This window comes from Budorcas taxicolor, chromosome 5 (assembly GCF_023091745.1).
Source record: "Budorcas taxicolor isolate Tak-1 chromosome 5, Takin1.1, whole genome shotgun sequence".
Taxonomy (NCBI): domain Eukaryota; kingdom Metazoa; phylum Chordata; class Mammalia; order Artiodactyla; family Bovidae; genus Budorcas; species Budorcas taxicolor.
The window spans coordinates 128,798,017-128,822,035 of record NC_068914.1 but is presented as its reverse complement, the minus strand read 5'-3'; the positions used below and the strand labels follow the sequence as shown (position 1 = coordinate 128,822,035).

Sequence of the window (24,019 nt, the reverse complement as noted above, 5' to 3'; positions counted from 1 at the left end):
TTTGAGGATATTCATGTACACAGTGACAACAGGTAAGAAACTAAGCAATTTTACCAAAATAGGGAATGGCACTATGATAACCTTGTTACACGTGCTAACTTCTATGCCAAAGATTCTTATTCTTAATTTGAATAAACAATCTACTCAATGCTAGGTTGTTCATCTCCTACCAGTTGATTTCAGGGTACAACTGGTTTATATGCCAATCTCCAGGCTGATTTGAAGAACGAACGAGAAGCCAGGGGTACCTAGAACCGTGGCTAAACTTAAAGAACCCTACTTCCTCCAGCATCCTGAGAATCTACAAAGATGAAATATTAGCCTCCACATCTACCCTTTTGGCAGAGAATGAGAACTCAAAAGATATTCTGCCATGAATTAAAGCAAGCCATTTCAGGGACATAAGCTGTTTCTGTTGTTGTTGTTTGTTTTCTGGCCTTGCTGTATGGCATGCGGGGATCGAACCTGTGCCCCCTGCAGTGGAAGCAAGAGTCTTAACCACCAGACCACCAGGGAAGTCCATCAGTAGTATAAATGCAAACAAGTCTATGTCTTCACAAAAGGGGTTGCCAAATCGGACTGTTCTCAGCCAGGCTACCAAGGGCCACAAATTCCACAAAGTTGCACAGATGGTTAAAGTCAGGGCAAAGAGATTTTATGACCCTAATCTGTATTTCGAGTCATGCCTATTCATGCCTTGCTGGCTTGAGGCTTTTGATAGTTTGATTTTGACAGTCTATACTCCTACTTTTCTTATTATACACTTTAGGATAACAGGATAATTAGATATGCCTTTTGGCTCTGAATGCTCCCTTATAACAAGGCCACAAAATGTGTTAAGCTTTACAAACTTACTTCTAGAGATGAAGTAACAACTGGACTTTAAAAATCTGACTCAGGGACATCCCTGATGGTCCAGTGACCAAGAATCCACCTTGCAGTGCAGGGAAGTGTGTTCGATCCCTGGTCAGGGAACCAAGGTCTCACGTACTGTGGAGGAACTAAACCTACGAGCCACAACTACTGAGCCCATGAGCCACAACTAGAGAGACCCTGTATGCCTCAAGAAAAGATCCTGCATGACGCAGCAAAGACCCGATACAGCCAGATAAATAAATAAATATTAAAAGAAACATGTGCTTTAAAAAAAGACTGACCTAATGACAACTTTAGTTCATTTAAGTGTAGACCAATAATATATTATCTAGTTATTACCACCGTAAAATGTGAAACAGTAGCTTTATAATCAGTACAGGTATCCATATAAAATAGAATACTCTTTTTCCCTTGAAATCGTCTATCTGTTCATGCAATTATGTCAAGTTTTTGAAAATCCCGAGCAATGAAGCAACCACCATTTAAATCAGCAGAACAAAAAATCAGTTCACCCAGTTGAGGAAACATAATTATAATGCTGAATTTAAAAACCAATAGAATTTGCATTTACTATTATGAATAATTTAAGCCAATTATAAAAATAATGCCCCTATGCCTCTGAATTATGAAGTTAGGTGAGGACAGAGCTATGTTGTTATAAAGAAGAAAGCAAGAAACAACAACAACAACAACAAAACACTGACAAGAAATGGAAGTACAACATATATAAACAAGATTAATTTAATAGGAGAAAATGTCTTCCAACTAAAAGCTTCTGGAAGTAAATGCATCATGTTTGCCAAATGAAAATCTTCTATGAAGTGGTTTAATTAATGATGATGATGAAGATGAAAAAAATCATCATTTAAACGAGTTTTCCTTACCAATTTGCTATCCCTCCTCCAGTAGTTAGGAAGTACTTCTGGAAACCGCAGACTGAAATATAATTACTTGCAAGTCCTCCTTTGGGGCTTCCCTGGTGGCCCAGGGGTAAAGAATCAGCCTGCTAATGCAGGAGACTCCGGTTTGATACCTAGTCTCGGAAGATCCCCTGGAGAAGGATATGGCAACCCACTCCAGTACTCTTGCCTGGAGAATTCCATGGACAGAGGAGCCTGGCAGGCTACAGCCCATGGGGTCACAGTTCAGACACAACTTAGCGACTGAACAACAACAACAAGAAGACCTTCCCTAGAGAGATGCGAGATAAGTGTAAGCCTATTGGCATACTTAAGGCAGGTATGATAACCAAGGATGAAACTGCTGGCGCTTTCAGGAAACCACTGGAAGGATGAGTAAGTCATTTGCTAACACAGGTTCATAAAGAAAACTGCCGCAATCAACAGAATATCAAGTTATTTAAAAAATGCTTTGCATCCTGAGGTCAACTAGCATTTTGTCCATATATATATCCAAAGAGTTAAATTATAGGCAAATGTTTGAAAATGACAGGAAGTGAAGAAACAATGTGTTACCTCCTCCTTGTACAGTATAGTCGAAACAGGGCAAACAACGCAGGCGGTACCTGAACCAAACATCTCCCTCACCCGATTCTCCTCTATAGCTGTGGTCAAGTCATCCATGGTGAGGTATCTCTCTGATACCTTAAATTCACCCTGTTTGGAATAGAAATAAACAAATATAATTCAAGAGGGAGCAGACATATGTATACCTAGGGCTGATCCATGTTATTTGGCAGAAAAAAAAAACCCAACAAAATTCAGTAAAGCAATTATCCTTCAATTAAAAAACAGATTATATACCTATATGTATTTAAGGAAAAGACATGCAAAAAAATGCCCTGAGGTACGGATCTTTCTACTTTACCTTCTGACTGAACTGAAACAATGTCATAATTATGTTTAGAAGAAAAGCTGGAAAGAGTGACATCATCTTTTGGGAAACACACCAAGATGCTAAGCAACCTACTCCAAGGTCACACCATCTCTAAATGAGATGATCAGAATATAAAATATAAGATCAGCATGATAGAGTACACAGTATATTTTAATACTTGCTTTCTTTTCTGCCTTTTGTTTGTTATCATAGCCAAAGTTTCACAAGCTGATGCACTGGAGTGTTACCTAATGTGTGTTCCAAACACTTATTATCATAAGACAAAGTACTCTATTATCTAATATTAATAATTATAACCACTATTTATGGAGCATCAGTTACACACCACGTTCTCTAATTTTTAAGATGGGTCAGTTCAGTTCAGTCGTTCAGTTGTATCCGACTCTTTGCAACCCCATGAACCACAACCTGCCAGGCCTCCCTGTCCATCACCAACTTCTGGAGTCTACCCAAACCCATGTTCACTGAGTCAATGATGCTATCCAACCATCTCATCCTCTGTCATCCCCTTCTCCTCCTGCCCTCAATCACTCCCAGCATCAGGGTCTTTTCCAATGAGTCAGCTCTTCACATCAGGTGGCCAAAATATTGGAGTTTCAGCTTCAACACCAGTCCTTCTAATGAACACCCAGGACTGATCTCCTTTAGAATGGACTGGTTGGATCTCCTTGCAGTCCAAGGGACTCTCAAGAGTCTTCTCCAAAACCACAGTTCAAAAGCATCAATTCTTCAGCGTTCAGCTTGCTTTATAGTCCAACTTTCACATCCATACATGACTACTGGAAAAACCATAACCTTGACTAGACGGACATTCGTTGGCAAAGTAATGTCTCTGCTTTTCAATATGCTGTCTAGGTTGGTCATAACTCTCCTTCCCAGGAGTAAGTGTCTTTTAATTTCATGGCTGCAATCACCATCTGCCGTGATTTTGGAGCCCAGAAAAATAAAGTCAGCCACTGTTTCCCCATCTATCTGCCATGAAGTGATGGGACTGGATGCCATGATCTTAGTTTTCTGAATGTTGAGCTTTAGGCCAACTTTTTCACTCTCCTCTTTCACTTTCATCAAGAGGTTCTTTAGTTCTTCTTCACTTTCTGCCATAAGGGTGGTGTCATCTGCATATCTGAGGTTATTGATATTTCTCCCGGCAGTCTTGATTCCAGCTTGTGCTTCATCCAGCCCAGCGTTTCTCATGATGTACTCTGCATAGAAGTTAAATAAGCAGGGTGACAATATACAGCCTTGACGCACTCCTTTTCCTATTTGAAACCAGTCTGTTGTTCCATGTCCAGTTCTTACTGTTGCTTCCTGACCTGCATATAGGTTTCTCAAGAGGCAGGTTAGGTGGTCTGGTATTCCTATCTCTTTCAGAATTTTCCACAGTTTATTGTGATCTACACAGTCAAAGACTTTGGCAAAGTCAATAAAGCAGAAATAGATGTTTTTCTGGAACTCTCTTGCTTTTTCAATGTTCCAATGGATGCTGGCAATTTGATCTCTGGTTCCTCTGCCTTTTCCAAAACCAGCTTGAACATCTGGAAGTTCACAGTTCATGTATTGCTGAAGCCTTGCTTGGAGAATTATAAGCATTACTTTACTAGTGTGTGAGATGAGTGCAATTGTGTGGTAGTTTGAGCATTCTTTGCCATTACCTTTCTTTGGGATTGGAATGAAAACTGACCTTTTCCAGTCCCGTGGGCACTGCTGAGTTTGCCATATTTGCTGGCATATTGAGTGCAACACTTTCATAGCATCATCTTTCAGGATTTGAAATAGCTCAACTGGAATCCTATCACCTCCACTAGCTTCGTTTGTAGTGATGTTTCCTAAGGCCCACTTGACTTCACATTCCACAATGTCTGGCTCTAGATGAGTGATCACACCATCATGATTATCTGGGTCATGAAGATCTTTTTTGTACAGTTCTTCTGTGTATTTTTGCCACCTCTTCTTAATAGCTTCTGCTTCTGTTAGGTCCATACTATTTCTGTCCTTTATCGAGCCCATCTTTGCATGAAATGTTCCCTTGGTATCTCTAATTTTCTTGAAGAGATCTCTAGTTTTTCCCATTCTATTGTTTTCCTTCTTTGCATTGATAGCTTAAGGTGGGTATTATCACCCTATTTTACAGATGAGAAAATTAAGGTTCAAGGATGTTCAGTGACACCCCTGAGGCCTCACAGCTAGAAAATGGCAGAAACTGGATTTGAACTCAGGTCTGATCTCACTGACTCCAAATCTAGTCCTCTTTCTACTGTGTCTTTTATGGAGTAGAAACAGGGGCTGAGTTTCAATATCTGGAATATTTCATTATTTTAAAACATACATAGATAGCATATTTGAGAAATTACACTGTGTATTTTTTTTCCCCCAATTTCATTGATTCAATTGACTTTACAGCAGTAATCCTCTTCTTTCTCTCTGATGCAGTTTCAGGTTGAGTTTCATCACAGAATTATTGGTATACTCTCTTATCAACTTCCGCTTAATTATTTGAACATCTGCTCAAAGGTAGGAAGTGGGGAAAAAAAAAAAACCTGATGCTTTTAAGCTGTGTTTAAACTATGTTTCATACTCATTGTTTAATCCGTTTAATTCTCATTCTTTGTTAGTAGTTAAAGCTCAAAAAAAAGAAAAGCTGGTCAAGAGGATATTTGAATTAAGGCCAGCATAGAATGGATACTTTAAGTAAGAAGAGAGCATTTTTTTTTAATGTACAAGTCCGCAACAGATACAAATGGAAATCACTGCCCTTGGCAAGATTCAAAGCATTAGAAGAGTGCTTCGTGCTGTAAGTATATTTGGAAAGATAAAAAAAATATATGCCTGCAATAGAAATGTGGCTTTTTGTAAGTTTCAATTTATCTCAGTCTGCAACTGCAATTAAGTTGTACAAAGGTAAGTAGATAAATAAATATATAAACTCCAGAAAATCAGCCAAGTTAAAGCTGAGTTTTGTGTTCTGGAAAAGAAAAAAAAAAATCTCCTGTAAATAAACAGAATTGTTTTTCCTCTCCTTACCCTCCTTTATCTTTGGACAATTTTCCCCTGTCTGGCAAATACTGGTAACCCCCCACATGCCTCTTGGCGTGTATGTCTCACAGTTTTAAAAATAAATTATAGCTAAGGAGTCAAGAAAAAACTTCCTCCATAATAACCTATTTTTCATGCTAGCAAATCATTAGTGTGGGAAAGCATTTCCACTTGCAACTTGTCATCAAACCTTCTGTACTTGGTTGATTTTTCTCTTTAATGAAACAAAAATTACTGAGCTTGGAAAATACATCTTTCCAATTGCAAACATATTTAGGACAGGGCAAGCTGTTTGAAATTATACCAACAGTCTGTAAATGTCATGCCCAATGTGCCAGCCAGCATGTGGCAGTTGGGTCTTGTCTACTTCAGGGTTTTGTAGAATTATTTATAGCACATTTTCTCTACTTCCAAAGCCTTTTCCGAAGAAACTGTACTCTCCTAGATATGTGTATTTCTAAACATTTGTCCTATTAACACTGTTTGACCACAGTATGTTCAAAGCCTTTTCTTGTCCCCTGGAGACCATTTTAACACATGGGTCAAAAGTCCCATCCAAGAATCTTTGCCAGATTAACCAACTCATTCAATATTCATCTTGAATATGCGAAGTCATTTCCAATACCGAATGGTTTAACAGACTTGCCTGTGTCATGTAAATCAGAAAGGCTACTAAAAACAACTTTCCATTTACTTGAGTGTTTAGATTTTAAAAGGCTGGCGAAAAGGAAGTACACGGAGGATAAACCAGGTGAATTAATAGGAGACACCTGGCATAAAGCTTGAGTCTAGTACTAGAATACTAGGACAACTTGCTAAACTGGTTTCTGCCTGCCCTTCCCTATAAACAGTACTTATTTGATAGTCTTGCCAAGACAGTCCTTCTAGAAGAGTTTTTTTCACTCAAGTTATGATTTAAAGATAAGATAACATTGGTTGGAACTACAGGAGATTATTTTAACACTAAGCTGGACTTATTCTGATTACTTTTTATTTCATGCTTTTATAAAAGGGGTTCATGCCGAAGGTACCCACCCACTTGTGTGCCAAGTCCAGGATGCTCTGCCTCATCACTCCTGGAAGAATGATGCCATCTAGCGGAGGAGTTGCCAGTTCTTCTTCTGTCAATTAGAAATTGGAATAGTTTCAAACTTTATTAGATGCTTTTCTAAACAACAAACACTTCTTGTTATTTTTGAAACACTTCTTGTTATTGTTCTGGTAACAAACACGAAAAGGGGGCCATTGTTCTGTACTGTCAAATTTTCCAAATCAACTCACACTTCAGGTAGACCCTTATATTTTCTTTAAAAGAAAAAAAAATGCAGAAAAAAGAACAAGAAAGAAAATCAGTCATCCTTCTGCTTTAGTCACTAAGCTGTGCCCGACTCTTTGCAACACCATGAAATATAGCCCACCAGGCTCCTCAAGGTCCATGGGATTTTTCAGGCAAGAATACTGGAGCGGGTTGATTTCCTTCTCCAAAGGATCTTCCTGCCCAGGGGTTGAACCTGCATCTCCTACATTGGCAGGTGGATTCTTTATCACTAAGCCACCAGGGAAGCCCAATCAGTCATTCTACTACCTTCAATTTATCCTTAACCAGTGAAGAATGAGATGGTTTCCCACTAACAAACAATAAGAGTTATAAAATACTCCAAAAAGCAACATTCCAAAAGTCAAAAAACATTGCCAAGTCAAAAAGATTAAAGCTGGTTGTGATTAGGAAAATGGAGGTAGACCCTTATCCAGAAACACCGGGCATCACCCAACCTTCTAAGAGCACTGTGGGGCAACCCTGTCCTAAGAGGTATGCAGGCCCACTCAGGCTGTCACTGCTCCCACACTGGCCCTGACAGCTCTACCCAGTGACGTTCAACCATGGAGGAGCATCCACATCAAGCATGGAGACGCTGACTTCATCCTCTGAAATTGAATGCAATGCATGCAGGGTGGCCTCAAGCATGGATATGCCCAACAAAGAAAGCATAAAGAAAGAAGAAAAAAAGAAATCCAAACAACAAAATAACACTCCATGGGTGACCCACAGGGCCAAAACCAAGACACTGGTCTACTAAGAGAATGACTGCAGACACTCCCAACCACAGTGCAAGTTGGCACGATGACCTGTCTACAAGACTCAGCGTGGTGCTTCCCTGGGGGCCTAGCAGTTGAGAATTTGCCTGGCGATGCAGGGAACATAGGTTCGATCCCTGGTCGGGGAAGATCCCACAAGCCATGGGACAATTAAACTAAGCCTATGTGCCATAACTACTGAGTCTGGGTGCCACAGCTACTGAAGCTTATGAGCCTAGAGCCCGTGCTCCACAACAAGAGAAGCCATCCCTGTGAGAAGCCTGTGCATTGCAACAAATAACCCCCGCTCGCAGCAACAAAGACCCAGTACACCCAAAAATAAATAAATCTTACCAAAAAAAAAAAAAAAGAGTGTGGCACACCAGCCACACAGCCTCCTTACAGAAGGATGCCTCTGGTACTCAACATTCCCTTTCCTCCTCACCTCTGGCACCCAGGAAGATGAATCTAGTGAGAAATTCGAGCCTTAAACCATCATTTTTATATAGATGTTGAACCTCAGGACAGATGTGTTGCCTGTCATGTGTCTGCAGAGGACTTCACAAGGGATGTTGGAAAGGACCACTGGGTAGCAAAAGTTGGGTAAAAATCGGTCTTTGAGCTCGAGCCATTTGATGCAGCCTGAAAGGACTTTAGAGATCACCTAGTGCAGTCCTGTTTTCCAGAAGGAGAAACTGAGGCTGAAGAAACATGGGACTTCCCAAGGTTGGTGACACTGGGGAACACTGTCAGCGCTCAAGCCTCTCAACACTGTGGCCACCGCCATTTGCTTTTGTAGACTGTGCTCTGGACTCATCCACTCCACTGTGGCCACATGAGACGTCCCCAACAACAACACAGCTCTCTGGAATGCCAGGACTCTATGTTTACTCCTGTGTCCCCAAAACTCAACAACATGCCTGGCCCAGAGTGGTATGTAATACATGTCTTTGAGTTTGTTTTTTGTTTTTTTTTTTTTTTTTTCAAAAAAAAACCACAAAAACCTCTTTGCTAGGGTATAGCAGTATGATTTCTTTGAATTTTGAGTCAAAAAATCATCTGCTGAAAACCACTGTTTCAAAAGAAGAAAATTTGTTTTTGGCAATGTTTTGGGGGCTACTTTGATCTCAAGATAAACACGTGTTTTGCAATAGCAAGCAAGCTGGATATATGGATGTACAAATCTATACGTGTATGCACACATACACCCCACACATATAAACAAACAATTCTAGTGCCCCCAAACTGGACCTCCCCTAAAGCTTACCGAGCTTTAAGACCATGTGCTAAGTCACTTCAGTCGTGTCCAACTCTTTGTGACCTCATGGACTGTAGCCCACCAGGCTCCTTTGTTCATAGGATTCTCCAGGCAAAAATACTGGAATGGGTTGCCATGCCCTCCTCCTAAGACTGCATAGAGTTCAATGAAAACAGTGGCCCCGCGTGTGCAAATGCAGTTTTGTGAAACATATGTAACACCCAAATCTGTAACCACTAGCCTGAGGTCAAGGAACAGAACATCTGCTTCTCTGGTTGCCAGACAGAGATGATGACATGACAACATTTGGGTGAGAAATATTCATTTTCCTCTGCAACCACAAACAAGCTTACAAGAGCCAGAATGAGCTCCAGATTGCTCAACAGGAGGAAAACAGAGCCTACGAACGCAGCTTGTTTTTGACAGAGAAATCATTTGGGGGAGATGAAGAGTTTAGAAGCAATAACAGCAGGATTCATCTGACTTCCCAAATTCAAGCACTAATGAGAACCAGGAATGTGGGTTTGTGTTAATGACCCAAACACCAACAGCACAATCATTCATTCATTCAGCAATATATACTGAGCATCTATCAGTATCAGTGTCAACATCAGTGCCGCTGGCCATTCTAAGTATGAGGGATACATCAGGGAACAAAATCGATGTGACTCCTTGCTCACTTTCTAATGGGCAGAGGCAAACGATTATATTAAATAGCATGTTAGGCGATGGGAGGGGAAAAAAAGAAGGTGATGGGGAGTGTTGGGGAGAGAGTTTAAGATTTGTATTTAGGTATCCAAGAAAAGGCTTACTGAGAATGGGTGTCTGGCAAAGACTTGAAGGAGGTGAGTGAACAGCCACCTAGCAAGAGTACTCTGAGCAGAGCTGGTGTAAATGCATCGCAAACTCACTGTGAAAATCAACCATGACAATCCCATCTTACTTTCACAGTAGTTCCAGTGTCTAGTATTAGATAATATTGCTTTCTCAACAGTGAACAGTAAGTGTGTATGTCATATGACTCATTAATGAAATAAAACAGAATTGGGGGCCATGTGACCTTACAATCAGGGCTGCAGTTATGGAATCAAAACCCACATGAACAGACACTCAGAAAGGACCTTCTGTATAGCACAGGGAACTCTACTCAGTGTTGTGATAACCTATAAGGGAAAAGAATTTTAAAAAGAATATAAACACACACACACACTGAATCACTTTGATATACACCTGAAACTAACACAACCTTGTAAATCAACTATACTTCGGTTTAAAAACAAAAACAAAAAAACCCATGAGTTCCAAGCCAAGTGCCACAAAACAGGGCACAGCGCTGTGGCAGCTACCTTGGCCCAAAGGAATGGTGAGTGGGTGCTCATGGAAAGAAGTCTGCTTGTAACTCTTATTGGAAAGCTTTTTGGGAAAAAAACTCAACATTTTGCTGATTTTCAGTGCATTATTCTTTGTCTTCTCCTAAAGCCACACAGTATAAATCAAAGTTACTAGACTTGCTGTAATGTCTATTTTCTTTTTAAGCCCAAAGATTGTTCCTGACATTTCCCTCACTTCTCTCAGAGTACTGTTCAAACATTTGTTCCATTTCCTTTCTCCTTAAATTTTATCTGATCTGTCAGTGCACACCCTCAAATTGAAGGAGCATCTTCACATTAAAACTACTTGTCTCAGGCAACCATAACCTGAATAGGAACTCTCAAGGTCTTGTATATTTTATGAGAGTCAGAAGACAAATTCATTCAATTCTCTTCTGACCTTTAAAAGCCATGGAAATGGTTCATGATTATTGTTTGCATAAGAGGTCATTTTTCACCAGGACAGTTTCTGGTGTTTCTGGTTAAATCATGTAGCTCTGATTCAGACTGTGCTTAAATCCTGACATCTCCCATCCATAAATAAGGATGGTGCCACTTCTGTATGATGTCACTGGTTTTGTTTGGGATTGCGTGGGTTTTCTTGGCGATGGGGACGGCAGTGGGTAGATGGAAAGAATGAACTGAATCAATTTATTATCTCCTATGTACAGAGTTCAACAGTGGCTGTCAACTTTCAGGAACAGCTTTTGATATATGTCATATGCAATAACTCCAAATTAGAAATCACAGATATTCCAGTACAAATTTTGTTTTTCAAGAGTGTCAACTACAAACAGCCAGGTATGGAAGGACAAACATAATCTATACCTGCTTTTCATATGCCAAGTGTTACCAAGGATCAATCCCAGAACATGGTGTACTCACCACACCTTCTGTTTGTTCTCGCTGCGACTGGAATATAAGGCTCATTTTGTAATTCTCTGAAAGCAATGCTCAAATTAGCTCTGAAGTCAGCTACATCTGAATCACCATTTCCCTCTATCTGTAGCCAAATAACAAAAGAGCAAGAGGCTACTATATCTGCTTTAAAATTAAAATTTCATTTAAAATCTGAATTAAAACCAATCCCAAGATTTCAGCAGTATTAGGTTGGTCAAAAAATTGTTCGAACTCAACTCAATCTTTGGAAACTTATCATTTTACATTTGGGCTTTCCCTGGTGGCTCAGACCGTAAAGAATCCGCCTGCAATGCAGGAGACTCGGGTTCAATCTCTGGCTTAGGAAGATCCCCTGGAGAAGGGAATGACTACCCACTCCAGTATTCTTGCCTGGAGAATCCCATAGACAGAGGAGCTACATTTGGAAACTTATCATTTTACATTTCTAGTCTGTGGTTTCTGCCAACTAATTTAAAAGAAAAGAACTGCAAAGAAGGAAAGTGAGCATTCAGGATATTAAAGGTAATAAAGAAGTACTGATTTTTGTAGTAGACATATATTAATGGTCTTAAACGAACCACAATCTAAATACAATCCCCAAATAGGACCAATTTGTCCTAAAAACGGTGTCCTTTATTCAAATAGAGCTCCAGTGTAAATCTGGAAGGCTTCTAATGTATTATCAAAATATGTAGAAAGGGCAATGATTGTTAAACGAATTATAATAAAGAGTGCACTAAATTTCATATCAGTAGAAAGAGTAGACTATGCTTATCACTATAGTGTCTTATACATAGTATATGGTAAATGACCACAGGCTTCCCCACTGGCTCGGATGTAAAGAATCCATCTGCTATGGAGGAGAGGTGGGTTCAATCCCTGGGTTGGGAAGAGTCCCTGGAGGAGAACATGGTAACCTACTCCAGTATTCTTGCCTGGGAAATGCCATGGGCAGAGAAGCCTAGCGGGCTAATCCATGAGGTTGCAAAGAGTCAGACACGGCTGAAGCAACTGAGCATGCATGCATGCATGGTAAGTGACCACTGAAATAATCAGATAGGAAAAATGATAAGATAATAAAAAGGATAAGTCAGCATATTTTCAAATAGTGGAGATTTAAATTCCTTAAGTTGACAACTCAAAAGTAAGTACATCTAAAGCCAAAAAACAAAACCAAAAATCTTTGTAAATACTGTAAACTCATGTAAACTTGGACAGCAGAAGCACAGAAAATCTTAAGATCTTGGAATTGAGCTACTTGTTCTCTTGTTCTAAGGTTTTAGTTCTTTTCTCTCCAATCCCACTGAAAATGACTGAAAACTAGCAGAGAGCTGAAATCTGAGTGGGTTACCTCCATCTTCATTTATCCAATAAAGAAAAAGATTCATAGTTCCAACTTCAGTTATTTGATTATCTTCTCCATAGAGCCACAGAACCTGCTGACACGCATTGTCCACTGCTTCACATTGGGCAAAAAGAGACGAGCCATAATTCCTTTTAAGAAAGAGGAAACACATGATTATGAATATACTTCAGCCCCTACCTCCCAGCAAGTCTTTAATTCAAGCATGGATGTAGTCAATGTACTAGGTTCTTAATTATATATCCTCCCCAGTTAACTGCATAATATTAGAGGAAACACATTAAAGAATCTATGTGGTCTAACCGCATTCATTTGGGAGAGAGAGATCAAAGAAACGTTGTGCAATTCTAACCTGAAAAGAGAAAACACAGGTGAAGAGCCAAGTCAACAACACTTAAAAGTTATTGAGTATTTTTTTCACATGCCAATCAATTGTACATGAATTACTTCATTTTGGAGGCATGCTACTTTTTCCCTTTGTTCTAATGTTCTAGTTCTTTTCACTGGAAAAGACCATGATGCTGGGAAAGATTGAAGGCAAAAGGAGAAGAGGGCAGCAGGGGATGAGCTGGTTAGATAGCAACACTGACTCAATGGACATGAATCTAAGCAAATTCTCGGAGATAGTGAAGGACACAGAAGTCCAGTGTGTTGCAGTCAATGGGGATCGCAAAGAGTCACACATGACTTAGTGACTGAACAAGAATATTCCATTTAAACCCCACAAAACACTATTGAGTTTGCGACAATCATTAGTCCCTTGGTTCAGATGAGAAACTGGAGCTTAGAGAAGTAATTTATATCAAGTTATATGTGTTCATTAGCAGAGCACCAACTCCGTGCTTTAACTGGTACCTTTCAATATAATCAAGAAATACCTATTGTTCAATGTCTAAATTCCCTAAAAGTAAGACAAGAGGCTAAAAATTCCTGATTTTAACCAAAAAGTATTCCAAAAACCTGTTTTTCTCAATCAATACTATTCACCTTGGATTATTCAAAGGAACATGGCATATCTTCCTGGAATGACAATGTAGTTTATAATACTAATTTATTTACTCATTCATTCATTCATTTGTTACCTGACTCCTAGAAGTTTAAGTAAACTTGGTAGGGGAGCACTTTCCTCTGTAAGTCAGAGTGTTAGATATAACTGACATTTAACACACACATACACATGGCTCGTGGAGAATAAATTCAAACTAAAGAGACAAGAAATTTAGATATATTGGAATTCTTTTTAAAGAAGATATATTTTGACAAATGGTCTATCATTTGGAAGGAGAAATGACTTCTAAATTTAACAGAAATATTAATGCTTTTTATACCTTAAATTTTTATTTGGCATAAGTAGGTTCACTCATAATGATGCCTAGCTCTCACTATCCTCATTAATGAGTTCTCCAACTATATGTTGCCTTAGGAGAAAAGGACTGGGGCTTCCCTGGTGGCTCAGAGGTCTGCCTGCAATGCAGGAGACCTGGGTTCGATCCCTGGGTCAGGAATATCCCCTGGAGAAGGAAATGGCAACCTACTCCAGTACTCTTGCCTGGAAAATCCCATGGACAGAGAAGCCTGGTAGACTACAGTCCATGGGATCGCAAAGAGTCAGACACAACTGAGCAACTTCACTTTCACTTTAGGAGAAAAGGAAGCAATATTTTAAATTTATCTTTTATTAAACTTAAATGGGAAAAGTATTGAGTAGAATATAAAATATGAATCAATGCTTTAGATAAAACATGAGAGTCCTTAAATATATGTGATGCTTGTTTGCCTTTCTATGCTTCTGGCTATATAATTCACTTTCCTTGGCTTTTAGAAGATATCAGCAAATGAGTTTGAAAGCACTCCTCTAAGACAGTCAGGACTAGCAAAAAACCCTAGACCCATCCTTGGACTATGAAGCCCCAAGAAGAACATAGAAACAATCAAACATACTACCAAAAAATTAATATTATTATTACCTTCCAGAAAATATCCACCTAGGCCTTTTAAATGATCTCTTTTATATCTGGGCAAGATTAAATTTTTAGTATTTCCTAAGTCAAAGTGTAACTTAAACACAGAAGCCATATATCACAGTGGCTACATGCCATTCTCATCTGCACAGCTTCTCCTCTCTTCCCACTGTATTCTCCTGGGCCCTTCCTATGCAGCCAAGTCATTCTGCTTGGGTTGACAATCATAGCATTCTGCCCCTACCACAACTGAAGAAAAGGGTGGGCAAGTAACTAAGTTGCTCATGAGTTCTTCTTTGAGTTTACTCACTCATTCATTTCAATGTACAAAACCCTTTGAAAAATGTAGTTTTCCCCTTTGAGAATGGTGGCAGCTTGTCTGCTATGATGCTGGGTCTCTTGTATCCATGATCACCAGCCTTCAAAGGAGAAGATATCTGAATTAGGAGAGCCTTATGCTAACACATAGCCAGAAGCTTAGACGAGAGATGGGGGAAGGATGGAAAGAGAGGGAAAAGGAGAGAAGAGAGATTGGGGTGGACGTAGCACGAGCAGGACATACGCAAGGGCAAAGCAATCTGGTGACAATGATTCGAGCTCTTATTGGTCCACAGCTGCCATCCTCCTAACATGAGCCAGTCATTCCCTTCTCTACTCAAGATGGATTGAGCTAGTGTTCTGACCTGTAACTCAAAGACTAGTGACTAATGACTTAATTATTCTAGAAAGCTATGGGAAATAGACATCATACAATCTGGGGAATGATGAGATTTACTTACATGTATACTTCAAAACACAGGCAATGAAATGTAAATTACTAGTCAGTCTGGAGATGACACAATTCTGATATTCAGGAGGCTTTCATTCTTAATGACCACAGAACATCAGACCGCCCATATTCAGAACTAATGGCAAATACGCAGTCACCGGGTTCAATGATGAATACTTTTTAAGGAGTACAGACCAGCCTGCAGGGAGAGTCTGTAGACAGAGCGTGGGCTTGGAGCCAACAGGCCCAGATGCAGCTCTTTACTGCCTACTTCTTGTTTAGTTGCTAAGTTATATGCGACTCTCTTGCGACCCCATGGACTGTAGTCCGCCTGCCTCCTCTGTCCATGGGACTTCCCAGGCACGAATACTGGAGTGGGAATCTCCTCCAGGGGATCTTCCTGACCCAGGGGTTGAACCTGCATCTCCCTCATTGACAAGTGGATTCTTTACCACTGAGCCCAGGGAAGTCCATTTATAGGTATGTTTTTCCCCCAATACAAATGTGTATCAAAATTCTCTCTCAGGTGTAAACTGTATTATTAATGTCCACTGGGTTATTGATACTTTGGTAATATACTTGAGCTTCCTTCCACATGCTGCCAATATTAAGAAGGAAAACACATGTCCTTGGAGGAAAGAGGAAAATAAAAAAGTGGGAAAACTGTCTACATATAATTTTAATGTAGAATCTGGGAGACTAGGAATATTAAATACATCCCTCCAAAAGAGTAAATCCTACTGTGTGCAATCTGATTACTCCTAGGAGAGAGTCCAGGAGATAAAACCAGAAAGAAAGAGAGCCTCATAATATAAACTATTGTCTGTTGAGGGAGTACCACCTACCAGGCAGGGTACTAGATTCGGAACCCCATTATTTCAACAAACTGTGTTAACACAACCCAGATGTTATTATACTTTTGAGGACTTGTAGGGAGAAAGGACTTAATTGCATAAGACCAGGCAGATATGTGCACAATTTATGGGTATCTCTTATTCCCAGATCCACACTGGAAACTGCCAGGTTCTAACTCCATACTTATTGAGAGCTCCCTAAGTGCCAGCCAGGATCCGAGGCACTTCACATTACCCTCCTTCATCTTCACAGGTAAAGTGGGCATTATTACCCTCACTTTATCAATGAGGAAACTAAGGCTTAGAATTTAAATTAATCTGTTTAAAAGTTCTAAGATTAAAAATTTTAATCTTAGAATTTAAAAAATACATATATTCTCTCTCTTCCTCAGACTCACTTAGACAGAAAGCAGAAAATTCTTGAGCTTGTGAAAGTCAATAGATATTTAATAACTACCAATTGACTACAGAGGTACTAAAAAAAGATTAGAAGGTAACTATTGAATAAGTTGGAGGAGGGCATGGCAACCCATTCCAGCATTCTTGCCTGGAGAATCCCCATGGACAGAGGAGCCTGGAGGGCTACAGTCCATGGGGTCGCAAAGAGTCGGACACGACTAAGCAACTAAGCCCAGCACAGCATTGAATGTTAGGTCTAGAAAAGAACAATAATACATAAATCTAAGGCTGCCGCCAAATGTCTTTCTTAACTAAACTGAATGACGGTAGATGCAAAATCATTTGTTTCCCTGTGCTCCTCCAGGTTGGGAGTACAGGAGCAGGGAACTTTGAAACTCTTGGAAGCAACAGGCGGGTTTGTGACGAATCCACTCTCTGCTTCATGCCTGCCCTCTTGCCAATTTTGCTTTTATGTATGAGGCTATTTTAATACTCTCTTCTCTAAGAAATTTCAAGTCAATGTCCACAATGAGTCAAACTAGTAATTTATTTTATAGTTGGCTTTATTTCTTAAAGAAGTTGCAGATTACAGAAAACCTGAGCAAAAAACAGAGCTTCTATAACTCTTATTCCTCAATTTCCATTTCCCTTCTTATTAACATCTCACATTAGTGGGGTACACTTGTTATAACTGATAAGACAATATTGAAATCCTAGTTGCTCATAGTAACACCAGAGTTCAGTCTCTGTGTTGTACAGAAAGTATTGATTTTTAATTGCTCTTTAATGATCATATATTCTATGAGACTGCCGCAATATCATCTTTGTAACAAATAACCATCTGCCCAGACACCAAACTAAAGGATTCCCTGCAGTTTGTGTCCCCATGTTGTCTTTTCCCAAGGCAGGTAGGGGGAGCTAGAGAGTAAGATTTAAAGAAGAAAAAATTTTATGTTATCTCTTCATCAAGACGGTTGCTTTACTGCAGTGTGCTTAATAGACTAATACAGATATGCTCTGTGAATAAGTCTGAAAAGTAAAGCAGCCACTGAGAGAATAAACAAAAAAGTTTTTGACCTGGCTAGCCTAGGACTTAGGAAGGAGATCAACATGGAATAAAGTGACTTAGTTTATTTAATGAACTCCAGCAGAATTGTTTTCTTTTTTTCCTGGGCTTCCCTCATAGCTCAGTCAGTAAAGAATTTGCCTGTAATGCGGGATACCTGGGTTTGATCCCTGGGTTGGTAAGATCCCCTGGAGAAGGAAATGGCAATCTATTCTAGTATTCTGGCCTGGAAAATTCCATGGACAGAAGAGCCTGGCATGCTGCGGTCCATGCGGTTGCAAGAGTCGGATACACCCTAGCAACTGAGCCACCACCGTCAGGATTTTTCTGACCCGATGAGGGAATGCAGTTAGTGAGTGAATGCCAATAGGGATGACAGGACATAGCATTTTACCACCATGCCTTTTTGGGGATAGAAAAGTGAGAAATAGAAAGTCTATGGAGGGTTCAAAGCCAGCTGTCAAGGTCTCTCTGGCATGTCAGCACCACATCCTTTGTCTCTCCCAGGGCTCTGAGACTCTACAGTTTGCACCAGGGCCCAGAAGACTGCCACTGAGTCACCTTGCAGGCCAGCTGGTGCTCTTCCAAAGGAAGAGCCACGCTGGGTAACCCGGCTATTCTGGTTCACCCGTCGGGGCATTCCCGATTCACGGCCAAGTCCACCCCTGAAATTGTCTAACACTTTCAAATGCTCTTTTATTTCCAGCCAGCTACATATGGCCTATGAGACTGGCCTGACCGAGCCAAAGCAGGGCTGTCCCACAGCCAGTTGGCAGCAGATATGGTTGCAATCTGCGGGAATGAAGACAGCACTTCAGTGAAGCAGGCACCTTCCCCAGACAGGGCTCCTTGGAGCCGACTGAGAGCTTGCGCCCCAACACCAGATGCTCTCGAATGCCAACTGTCAGCCTGCGGCCAGGGACCAGCATCCCGGGCAGTTCATCCAAAGCGCTGATTTCATTCCTGGTTTAGTTACTTTAGTTCTTGCTTATGTGTTAACAGTCAATGTTTCTCCCTTACAAAGGGCCGCAGAGGTTATCCTTCAAACAGCTAGCACATTCAAACCACTGAAGGCCACACACGAAATAAAAATGAACATTCCAGTGTGAATACTAATATATATAATTTGTATTGAAGTGAAATGGTCATAACTAAATGGTCACAAGGGACTCTATCCTTTAGACAGAAACACAGATCAACTTACCCTCCCATCTTGCAGTCCCCGGTCCCACCTTTCCAGGCTCTTACATACTTCGGGTTGGCCCACAGGGACACAGGATTAAAGCTTCCACTGGAAAAATAAGGTCCCACTGGGCTCAAGATTACAAAGAGCAGGGCTTTAGTCGGCTTCTTGACTCCCAGAGAAGGCTGGAATATAGTAAAAGTGCACACAACTGTTAATCTAAAAGGCAGATGCCAGTCTCAAAGTCTAGAACAGATCTGCAACAGCTCCCAGAAGCCACGAATGACAGCTGTTACTTCTGAAGTTGAGTTACACAAAGCCTGATGGTCTTCTAAGAAGAAAACACCAAGACTTGGTTCCATTTTGCTTTGCTTTCAGAGCTATGATTTTAAAGGAAAGGCAGATTTGTCTACTGTTTTATTAGTAGGTTTTTTGTGCGTGCTCAGTTGCTCAGTCCTATCTGGCTCTTTGCGACCTCATGGACGGTAGCTCGCCAGGCTCCTCTGTCCATGGGATTATCCCAGGCAAGAATACTGGAGAGGGTTGCCATTTCCTTCTCCAGGGGACCTTCCTGACCCAGTGATCGAACCCATGTCTCCTGGGGCACCTGCACTGGCAGCAGATTCTTTACCAATGAGCCACCTGGGAAGACCAGTACATTGTCAATTAGCCAAATACTTTTGACAAGTAGCCATATAACACCTTTCAGGATTGCACTGATTGGGAACTGAAAAAGGAAAGAACCTAGACATGATTTCAGTTTTGGGGGGTGAAACCTAACATCTGCTTCTCTAACTTGCCCTTCTACTTCGTTCAGAACACTCTGGTGCCAGCAGACTTGGGCTGGAGAAAGTGCCATTAGCATATCCGACTGTGACAGATAACAGACACCAAAACTGTAGCTTCACTAGAAACAAAGACATCAGACAAGACAAATCCCCGCCACCCGGGCCCCTGCCCACCAAAAGACACAGGACGAAGGACTCAGGAATTCGTATTAGGAATGACAAAGAGAGAAAACCACCTTCCCCACAAACACTGAGAAAATCACAAGCCAACAATGCAATCATAAATTTCTTCAGCACAAAAGTAATTACTCTCAGTTGGTTTTTAAACAGGAAAATTGAGAGACTACAAAGTTTTGAGGGCTACATATTCTAAAGGCATTAAAGGTTGCTGGGCTACCCGGTACAGTTATAGGCCATGCAGGTAAGAAAACAAATTAAGACTATTATATTAAATCTTGGACAATAGAATACATACATTGAGTCTTCAAAAAAGAAGCCTAGTCTGCCTGGATGGGGTAGCAATCTGGTGTGAAAATAATGGGAGGAGACTCAAATTCAGCCAATTCGTGACTTTTGTAATATTTAATGAAATTGGCTAAAAGTGGGCCTGGGGATATATTTTTTTTCTGAATTTCAATTAAATCTCCTCTCCTGCCACCTTTTAGCTCAAGGAGCCTCACCCACTACTTACGCCCAGATGAAGAATCAGGTAGGCAAAAGATGTGTGAGCCTGATACAATGTGTTTGTACATGTGCATTCTGATGCCACCAGAGAGGCTTACGAAATGGGAAGCTGAGTCCATTCACACAGTGTGTGAACCTGAGGGTCACACAGGGCTTGGCTGGCCCCAAAGGAAATGGATAAAGAGCGACAGATACCAAGTCAAGGAAATGAGTCAGTTCACAGACTTAAATAATGAACTTATGGTTGCCATGGAGGAAGGATGGGGTGAAAGGATAGCTTGCATGTTTGGGATTGACAAGAACATGCAACTGTATTCAACAAGGATCTAAAGTATAGCACAGGGAACTCTGCTCAATGTTATGTGGCAGCCTGGATGGGAGCGGAGTCTGGGGACAATGGACACATGTCTATGTATGGCTGAGTCACTTTGCTGTCCACCTGAAACTGTCACAACATTGTTAATAGGCTATACTCCAATGCAAAATAAAAAGTTCAAATTAAAAAAAAAAATACTAAGAAACGAATCAGTGTTAGGGAAATTAAATAGCCTTGTTTAGGCTTCAGAGACAAAGCAGGGCAGGCCTCCGACCTTGCTTCTGACCTACATGGATACAGCCCTGACTACTGCTGTGGGTGTCAGCCACACCAGCTGTGAGTGTTAGAAGAGAAACAATAGATAGACAGGGAGCAGGTCTTGGAATTTGTCAAGTCCCCTGAGGAGGTCTGGCCTACCACTCCTAGGACTTAGTAACATTCCAAAATTTGCGTAACAAAGCAAGTGTTAGTTGCTCAGTCCTTTCAGCCTCTGTAGCCCACCAGGTTCCTTTGTCCATGGGATTCTCCAGGCAAGCCTACTGGAGTGGGTTGCCATTTCCTTCTCCAAAAAAGGAAACAGCATTGTAAAAAATTAATGTAATACCATTGCTCCAGTTTTGCTGGCAGATTGACGATGATTTATCAATAACCTCAGATATGCAGATGACACCACTCTTATGGCAGAAAGGGAAGAGTCTCTTGATGAAAGAGAAGAGTGGAAAAGCTGGCTGTTACAACTCAACATTTAGAAAACTAAGATCATGGCATCTGGTCCCATCACTTCATGGCAAATAGATGGAGAAACAATGGAAACAGTGACAGACTTTATTTTCTTGGGCTCCAAAAATCACTGCAGATGGTGACTGTAGCCATGAAATTAAAAGACGCTTACTCTTTGGAAGGAAAGTTATGACCAACCTAGACAGCATATTAAAAAGCAGAGACATTACTTTGCTGACAAAGGTCCGTCTAGTCAAAGCTATGGCTTTTCCAGTAGTCATGTATGAATGTGAGAGCTGGACCATAAAGAAAGCTGAGCACTGAAGAATTGATGCTTTTGAACTGTGGTGTTGCAGAAAATTCTTGAGAGTCCTTCAGATTGCAAGGAGATCCAATCAGTCAATCCTAAAGGAAATCAATCCTGAATATTCATTGGAAGGACTGATGCTGAAGCTGAAGCTCCAATACTTTGGCCACCTGATGCAAAGAACTGATTCACTGGAAAAGACCCTGATGCTGGGTAAGACTGGAGGCAGGAGGAGGGGATGACACAGGATGAGATAGATGGTTGGATGGCATCACTGACTCGATAGACATGAGTTTACGAGAAAGCTCTGGGAATTGGTGATGGACAGAGAAGCCTGGGGTGCTGCAGTCCATGGTGCCGCAAAGTGTCGGACACGACCGAGTGACTAAACTGAACTGAACTGATGAGAACGTATCAGTTTGCATCCTGGGATTATAAGTGGGAGAAATGGAATCTTTGAAGTCTCACCCACAAAGCAGACACGCTGCCTGGGAACTTATCCTAACTGGAACTCCAGACTGCCGTCACTCGAGACTTCCCAGCGCTGTTTAAGTACGGATGGTGGCAAATCCAATTTGGTGATGTATGTGCTATTGCTCTCCTCTGCTGTTTCTATTTCTTTTTTCTTTTATGTTAGAATATTGAAAGCAGACTAGATAGTTCTCTAAGAAATATTTGTATTGTTTATTTGTATATAACGCGTGGCTTATTTTGTTAACAAATCCTCTGGACCTGAGACAATAGTGAAAACTTTCAGCCAAACAGCCAGCAAGTAACAACAGGTTTTGGTTCTTTTTTTTCCTCATTTGGGTTTGTTCTTTAGTGGAGGCTGAAAAGGTCACCCCTACAAAGAATGAGGAGACTTAAACTCCATTTGCTTTTATTGGTTTCATTATTTGGAAAAAGAAATTCCCAGAATAACACACGTATCTGCCTTTCTTCCCAACTTTGATAAAAATTGACTATCTTATCTCTGCACTTTTATTTACCTGTCAGTTAAGTAAGTACACTTCATATCAGGGGGGCTTTGAAGCTTCACATTAAAAAAAAAATTATTGACCATTGTAATAAGGAATTAAGCTTCTCAACATAATATAGAAATACAATACGCAGGACACAGTATCAATAATTTACCCAGCTTCTAATGTTCTAAATAAAATACCTTATTTATGGATAAGCTGGTAAGCATTTTATTACTGATATCACATGAATGCCTGGACTTTTTTCACTCTTGTATTTTTTGCAACCTACACTCTACTAAAAAAAGTAACAATAACTCATCATCATGGATAAATTTCATGTTATTCATTTCCTTCCCTTGATTTTAATTGACAGGTAAACTTGCATTTAATCCACTAGGTGGCAGTAGAGAGAAAACAGATGAAAAACAGAGTAACAGATTAAATCTATTTCTAGAGAAGAATATCTTCATAAAAATCTTTAAACAATATCTTTATCCCATTCCAGTATTCGTGCCTGGGATATCCCATGGACAGAGAAGCCTAGTGGGCTATACAGTCCATAAGGTCGCAAAGAGTTGGACATGACTAAGGGATTAAACCACCACCACCATTCTTATCAAGCAGGTAGATTATAGACTAGAATTTTTCAATGCTGAGAGAAAATGTGTTTATGTGTACTAACTTTTATTTCTGAAATTTAAGCAAAGTCAATTCATATTTTGCAAGCACTTTAAGTAGTGGTGTCACCTTCATCCTTAAATAATTATTTATGTCAAATATCTTTCCATGAAAAGAACTATGACTTTACTGAAAATGATCACACTGTTTCATAAGTGAGAGTAAGTAAAATGTAACTTTTTGGATCAGGAAGGGAACTTGGTGATTGGATCTGTTTCTCCCCTCAGCATTTGTTCCTCAGTTCTCCCTTCTTTCCTGGAAAGCAATTTAAATTCTGCACTATCCCTACAGTAAAGAGTAGTAGCGTAATATTAATCAAATGGCAATGAACAACATTCTATGATCACAAGATCAGGATTCTGGTTGAAATAAAATAAAAGCCATATACATAAAGAAAAATATGGATAGTAACAGCTGATAAGTTATGTAGACCAGTTTCACTGTCTTATTTTGATTGATTTTTTAAAAATTCTCCTCTACTAGTTTCTTGGATTATTTCAATACATAAAGAACTGAAAGGGGCTTTTAAGAAATCCCTCGGAAAATGAGAAATACAAAATTTTAGATGCAAAGTTTATAATGTCTCAAGGGACCACATT

The 24,019-nt window shown here is 40.3% G+C and overlaps 1 protein-coding gene across 1 annotated transcript in view; it reads right to left on the bottom strand.

The window, feature by feature from the left end:
- The window catches only part of BCAT1 (branched chain amino acid transaminase 1), a 71,284-nt gene that overhangs the window by 7,903 nt on the left and 39,362 nt on the right, over positions 1-24,019 (bottom strand). The window contains exons 6-9 of the mRNA XM_052640614.1: positions 18,987-19,150; positions 12,722-12,864; positions 6,802-6,887; positions 2,352-2,492 (exon numbers count right to left, since the gene is read on the bottom strand). Of these exons, the coding sequence (XP_052496574.1) occupies positions 2,352-2,492; positions 6,802-6,887; positions 12,722-12,864; positions 18,987-19,150 (534 nt within the window). The remainder of the gene's footprint in view (positions 1-2,351; positions 2,493-6,801; positions 6,888-12,721; positions 12,865-18,986; positions 19,151-24,019) is intronic.